General features: G+C 38.6%; 1 protein-coding gene across 1 annotated transcript in view; it reads right to left on the bottom strand.

Moving 5' to 3' along the window:
• Window positions 1–7,500, bottom strand: part of LOC138024840 (uncharacterized) — a 32,803-nt gene that overhangs the window by 10,684 nt on the left and 14,619 nt on the right. The window contains exons 2-6 of the mRNA XM_068872030.1: window positions 5,752–5,787; window positions 4,377–4,685; window positions 1,964–2,251; window positions 923–1,234; window positions 136–432 (exon numbers count right to left, since the gene is read on the bottom strand). Of these exons, the coding sequence (XP_068728131.1) occupies window positions 136–432; window positions 923–1,234; window positions 1,964–2,251; window positions 4,377–4,685; window positions 5,752–5,787 (1,242 nt within the window). The remainder of the gene's footprint in view (window positions 1–135; window positions 433–922; window positions 1,235–1,963; window positions 2,252–4,376; window positions 4,686–5,751; window positions 5,788–7,500) is intronic.

Genomic DNA, 7,500 nt, shown 5'->3' with positions numbered 1-7,500 from the left:
AGGAGGAGGACTTTACCACGAAGGAGGAGGAGGAGACGAAGACGAAGAACCACTATGATCATAATTATAAAATAACCCACCTTCTAACTCTGGTACAGTTACCCCGACATGAGAGATCATTACTAGTTTGCATACCTGTGGAAGCAGTTACGGCATCAGATGAGCTGCTGCATACACTGATGTTAAATGTAGTGACGCCATATAAAGAGATTGCGTTACACGTGTATAATCCAAAGTCTTTGGATGACGAAATTGACAGATTAAAAACTCCGTTTACACTCTTATTGGAAACAAGTTGCCCTCCTTTTGACCACTCATAAAATTTTGGAGATATGCCAGGTGCATTGCAAAATAGAGTTATCGTGTGACCTATTTCTGACGTCGCACATCCCGGAGACAGTGGGCTAATCCAGATCCTACCTTGTGGAATTTCTGAAAGTATAAAAGGGGGTTGCCCATTGGTTTCTAAACACTGAAATGAGTTGTTTACTTTACTTCACTTCACTTCACTTCACTTCACTTCACTTCACTTCACTTCACTTCACTTCACTTCACCTCACTTCACCTCACCTCACCTCACTTCACTTCACTTCACTTCACTTCACTTCACTTCACTTCACTTCACTTCACTTCACTTTACTTCACTTCACTTCACTTTACTTTACTTTACTTTACTTTACTTTAATTGTGCATTTTTTTTTTGCGTACCATTCTTTGCACAAGGAAGGCGGGGTACCGCACAAAAAATTAACATAAGGGTAGGATATACAGGGGGCCATCGTGAAGTGAAGGTAGAAAGTGGGGGAAACACGGAAAAGTTGGCTGAACCAGGTTTCTTAGCAATTCAATCACATGGAATATCTTAACTTATCAATTTACAAATTTATTTTAATCCACACTAAAGGGTGCTACAGTCACGTACCTATTTCCTCCGTCTTCGTAGGCACCATTGCCTTACTTGGGATACTAACATCGCTTTTCCAATTCTTATACACTGCGTATACTCTGAAGAAATATTCTTTCCCTTCTTTTAGATCAATCACAGTCGCTGTCGTATTGCTTACAGTGCAATCCTGACCAATAAGATTTTCCATACAGTGAGCCTCTTTCCAAGTCGTTTCCTCACAGCATCTTACCTCTACTGTGTAGTTTGTAAGCACTAAATTGGTAGAACTCCATCCCAATACAATGGAATTTCTGGATCTTGAAATGAAATGTGGTTCGACAGGGGTACCTTCAAAATGTAAGAAATATGCGAAGTGTGGTTTCTAAGCAAGTTTCTAGAATCACTACTTCACCCTACTTTCTTTCACCGGGGTAATTAATGTATTTCAGGAGCCGACAATTCCATTGTGTTCGTGTCACGGCGTTTTCGCAGACCAATTTATTTTTAGAATTCCCGCGAATGAGTCTTCCACGGGAGCCCGATGACCAATTACAAGAAACTAACCTGACTTCATAGGGTCACCGAACTGGAACTGCCTTTAGATCGGTCTGTAAAAATGCCGTGACTTAGGCCATGTATGGGAGCTGTAGGCTCCGGGTCGTGCGTTCCTGTGTAATTTCATTGACCTACCGAGCCAAATTATGCAAAAATTTAGAAGTTGTCAATAATAATAACTTTATTTATATAGCACTCATATCCATGTATCGCTGTCCATGGTGCTTAAAATATGCTATAATATCATTAGCGTTCGAAGACGGCGAAGATGGTGTCTTTCTAACAACTTCACAATACTCACGTAACCAGAGTAGACCCTCGATTGCGAAGCGAGAGGACTGGTCTTCAGATCCACGAGAGGACTGGTAAAGAACCTTTGCGCGTATTCCTTGTTTATGTCAAGATTACGTTCGGCCGAAATCGCCACTCACTCCCTCTCTCATACATTTATTAAAAAAAAAGTACATTAATTCAATTTTCATCTTCATTAAATAAATCTTAAATATATCAATATATATTTACCAAGCTCCTTAGTTTCCATTGCTTGTGATGTTTCACTAGTCCATTTCGTAGGGAAAGCTAACCTGATATAGTACGCATGTCCAGGACTTAAGTCAGTCACCGTTATACTTTTACTAAGGTTCGTTACGACGCATGAATCGTTGAGAATGCTTTGGCTGCATCTTGTTTCAAGCCATTTTTTCGTCTTATTCGTCCATATTTCTACTGTGTATGCAACATGTTTCATGGGAGGTACATGAAATTCAAGGGTAATGCTATCCAAGCTATTTGAGATAAACTGAGGTCTTGCTGGAAAGACAAAAGAAATAGAATCATGAAAAGTATTTTGCTAAACCTATGCATGTTGTGGGATCTGCTTATATTTTGACTTCATACATGAATTTGAGAGGTATTGCGGGATGCATGCCCGTAGAGCTGTTAATCAATTGTGTTCTAATAAATATATTTATGTGGGTCAATTAATTATAAGTGAGGAATCTGCGAGTGACCAAAGTCTTGCATGATAAGTGACCTATGAAGAGTTCCAAACTAAAGAAATGCCTCTTTCCATCTTGAGCAGCCCATATATATTCGTAATAGAAAAGTATAGGAATCGTATGAACGGGAGTGCATTTCGTGATTTAGGGTAAGAGTGTTTTCAGGAGGCTCGAAATAATTTTGTTATAAAAACGAGTGATAAAAAAGTAAGAAGAACGACGTTTCGACCGCTCCATGGTCATTTTCAAGTTCAAGTTCATGGATAGAAAAATTCCGCATATATACAATTTCTGAAACAATGGAATGAAAGGTAAAAGCTAACTTGATTGACATACGAGCAATAAAAATTATAACAGAATGCGAAAATGAAGTGTAAATAAGAGGTGAAGAGAATGAAAACTATTAGAAGTGTTAAGCAAACAGCTTTGCTCCGATGGAATCACTCTGTTTGTTAAATTTTTGCTTAAGGTTTCGAATAAGAAACATTTCAAAAATCAAGCAATCGAACTTGTTCGAGCGCTTCCTCAGGATCCTAAAGTTCTCTGCGATTTCACGTACGTGGCTCAAGAACAACATGGAAACGAGCCACGTAAAAGATGTAAACGAGTAAAGTTGCAAATTCAGTGAAAATGAGGGATTACAAGATCAGAATTAACGCATGCGTCACCCGCTCATTCGAGTCCGCGCGCGAGTGGAGCTATACGCCAACACAAAAGGGATTTACGTGATCATTACACCATTTGTGTAGAATTTTCGTAGTTTTCATGAATAGGATCTAGGAGATGTCTGTTTATATTCCATATATATAGGAATTGGAAGAAAGCTGAGCAAAATTAGCGGTATTTTTTTATTTCTGGTTTCCCATTTTGAATCATGAGTGCGCTCAGCTAAAAACCCTTTCGAGCCTCCTTAAAAGTACTTAAGTAGGCGGAAGCAATTACTTTCAAAGCATCACTAGGGACCATAAATCACGAAATGCAAGTTCATAAGATCTTTTATCATTCAATGGATTTTTTCTTTCCTTTTCATGGCAGAGAGTCAACCACGTGACCTGCAAATAACTGTCTACAAATAAGTGTTTTGCTGCAAATAATATTCTGCCCATGCGTAATTGAATTCACACTCTTGTGTGAAAATGGCAGTTCGCTTTCCTGAGTTTTCAGAAAAATTGTTGGGAATTGTGAAAAATAAAGTTAACTCAGTCATCTAATGAAAAAATAATTATTGAACTCGGTTATCGCAAAATATCGTGATTTGTCAGTGGCGAAAAAGGGATTTAAGTGATCGTTACACCATCTGTGTAGAAAAAAATCAGGATATTTTGCTCAACCTCGTCCAGTATTGTTAATTATTTCTTATATACTCCGTGCAATCCGCGTGTTTCCATAGCAACTTCTGTATTGCACTCTATAAAGTATTTATGCACCCGTCATTAACCAACCAAAAACGCGATATTACTCACCTAATTGATTGGCGGGAAATTAATAACAACTTCATCAACATCGTGATTGGCTCTTGTACCTCGGGCATCGAAACACCCTTTCAGCTTACTCGCGTTTAATGTCATGGGCGCTTCGTCTGATCTTTTTTCGTAACCATGAAAATTTACAACAGGAAATTTACCTTGGGAAATGTCGTTCAAACTCACTAAATGCAGTTTTTCGTGGTAAAAGTGTAATTTACGTACCGCGGTAAAAGTACCCCGTGTAACTGTATCTAATAAGTAGGGTAAAAATGTGCATTTTATCAATTACGTCTTTTGTAAGTCTATTTATTTGTCTTTAAAAAGCTTTATTTCGGCTGGAAAAAAAATCAGGGTTGTTTTTACTTAGGCTGAGCTTTACTCTCCTTTATATCAGTGAGTATATAATGCTCTCATGACTATTCGATTATGTGGATTGGGATAGTCATGCAAAACAGAGACAACGAAAATTACCTCTATTTAAACATCTCACTCCAGCAGCTTGATTCTCTGCGCAGCCGTTTTTTCCCCAGCCCGAGTGAGAACAGTGAATTAAAGAAGTCTCGTCTCCATTGCACTGTACCTCGGTCATCCACAAGGTTCCATTATCCAGCTTGAAGGAGATATTATTTCGAAACGAAGAGACTTCAGTATAACCCAATGAATGACAAAGAACAGCAGCATCAACCGCATCCCACCCTGCACCGCAAACTACTCCCCATACCCCAGAGAAGTAGACTTCAACTCGGCCCTCAGAGACGTTTGGACCTTCAACTAAACGAACTGTAAAAAAGAAGCACTAATTGTAAGCTCACCAAGCAGAGTTGTTTAAAAAATGTATATGATTCATATGAACGAAAAAAAAAGGAAGGTTGATCGACCCAGCTTGACTGTATCATTCATAACTGATTTAACATGATAAAGATCTGTAATTATGTGGAAATAAGCCATTTGATTTCAGAGCAAAAGCAAAGATCATTACGGTTAACGTAGCAACGCTTGAAGGAGTTGACGAGTAATGTGTTATTATTCAGTGGCTAACTATGTGCTTTATTGGGCGTTTGCGGGAATATGAATATACGGAAAATATGTGCAGGTTTGTCACAATACATTGTAATAATTTTAAAGAAAACGACAACACTCTTGAATTTGCAAAACATGTTTCGACAGAAACTTCTGTCATCTTCAGTTGATAGATTTACAAAGCGTTAGAAGTTGAATTTATAAGTAGGAAATATATATATAAATTATAAATTCAACTTCTAACGCTTTGTAAATCTATCAACTGAAGATGACAGAAGTTTCTGTCGAAACATGTTTTGCAAATTCAAGAGTGTTGTCGTTTTCTTTAAAATTTTAACTTGCCTGCTGTCATCAAGATCCTTTGGAAACATTGTAATAAGTTCATCCATTTGCCGGAAGGCAACAGGGCAGGGACGAGTTAACAGTGTACAGGACACTTTCAAGATTTTTAAAGTATGACTTGGCAAGGAAAGCCATATGTCAAGTTTTGGTAATAGTCTACGGAGTTTATTTTGACAGAAATATTTACGTTCTTTTCTCAGGCAAGTGATATCTTTTTTATCCATCCAAATGTTTGGTTAAAATTTTCTTCAGGGATAGCTGCCTTCATGCAGATGGAATAATGAAGTAATGGAAGCGGTCACAAAAAAAAGACATGTTTCGCCAAAGCAACATCTTAAATTAATGGTCTACTTAACAGTTGTCTAACCGAGCTTTTCAATAAAAGCAAGGTTATTTCCTCCTTATTCAACATGCAGGACCCCACTGAAAACCGCATAGGCGAGTTGGTTCCCAGAAACATTATTATTATATTGAAAGAACGTACCTGTTTCCTGCGACCACGCCTTCAATGCAAGGATTCCTTGAAAAAAAAAAGACATATGAATTAATATTAGATAAAATATCATGACAGTCCAAGTACTGTAAAATATAAATACTTCAATATTCTAAGTGACAGTTTACCACACAAAGAACAATGTTATAGCCTTGCATAATTCCTTATCGAGTATGAAACGGCAAATAAATAAATAAATAAATAAATAAATAAATAAAGGAAAGAGAGGATGAAATGCAAATAAGCAATTTCATAAATTAATCAATAATGAAGTCCTTCCCCTGGATATTCTATGGAGCCACAGAAAATTAAACGTGAATTTTTTGAATCATAGTCATGTACTAATTACAATTTACTCTGAAGACAACTTAAATGGTTCTCATTGTCCAACACGTTAAATAGTTTGGAATATTAAACAATGACTTTGACGGCTGTCGAAGTCACCTCCTTATTATATCGCAAAGCATTCTCAGGCTAAATCGAAATCTCTGATTGGCTGGTTTTCAGCGAGGATTTCATAGTACGGACCATTACGTTACATTTCCGTATTTTTCTCTCTCCTAGGAAACTCAAGCTGAGCGAAACCCAAAACGTTTTCCAAACAGCATATCAATTTTTTTCATCACAGCGGCACAGTTATAGCAAGCGGATTTAAGTTTTAATGTAAAAAGTTACCTTTTAAAGTTTGTTTATTGAAGACGAAAATTACAATCGTTCACCAAGCGGGAACGTGTCCGCTCGCTCAAAGAAACGATCCCATATAATAAACAAATTACTAATCTTCCTTGTTTGCGACCGTACTGGGGAATATTAAACCTGGGTCGTTTTTTTAACACACCTCCCTACACTTGGTCCGTGCTGCCACTACCTTGGGGCAACATTTCCCAGTACGGCACTTGCGCTCGGTTAGTAACTTCTTACTAACCGAGCGCGAGGGCTGTACTGGGGAGAAAATTGGCCCGAGGTCGTGGCAGTACGGACCGAGCGCAACGAGGTCCGTACAAAAATGACCGAGGGCCAATATCTCCGGTACGGCTCGAGCTATCCCGGTTAGTAAGTAGTTTGTTATATGGCTTTTTAATTACCTTTTGCTTTGTTTTTGCAAGCCCGTAATCAGCCCGTGGGCATTACGGGAGAATAATGCCCTACAATTCAGTCACAATTAGCAAATCAGAGCGCGCGTTATATCGGCTACAAACACAAGTCATGTAATAATAAGAGGTTATTATTTTCGTCATGGGCCTTGTTGCCCCTTTCCGTGTACAAAGAAACAAGGAGGGAACATGACCTTGTTCTCCGAGAATGGGTTGTTCAACCTCGCTCCCCGGGTCTCTCTTCTCTGCCTCCATGCGTTGGCGATAAGAAAAAGACCCTGGTTCAGGCTGGTCACGTGCCTCCCAAATTCTGAGAGGTAAACCAATGTTAGGGGAGGGGAAGCAATGTAGGCCTTGTCATCATTGCGTTTGAGAGAATCAGCACGCATCTGATTTTGTGGTCAGACGAGCATCGACAAAACGTTTTACTGCAAGTTATTTTATGCACTACATATGGAATTTAACGTGAAAGGCAAAAGGTTGTTGTTCGGACGCTACAGAAAATATACTCACGTCGTTCGAATTTTCACCCGTGTCAGCCGTGTGAAGATCCGGATTCAAGTTCAAGAGAGCAGTCGAATTGAGTAATGACAAAGAATTCTAATAGTTTGCGGCAGTTTTAAAGAAAAGAAGGTTTTGCCATGGA

The sequence above is a fragment of the Montipora capricornis genome, chromosome 11, assembly GCF_036669925.1.
Source record: "Montipora capricornis isolate CH-2021 chromosome 11, ASM3666992v2, whole genome shotgun sequence".
NCBI classification, from domain to species: domain Eukaryota; kingdom Metazoa; phylum Cnidaria; class Anthozoa; order Scleractinia; family Acroporidae; genus Montipora; species Montipora capricornis.
Note: the sequence above shows the minus strand (reverse complement) of the source record. Positions and strands in the feature narration are given on the sequence as shown.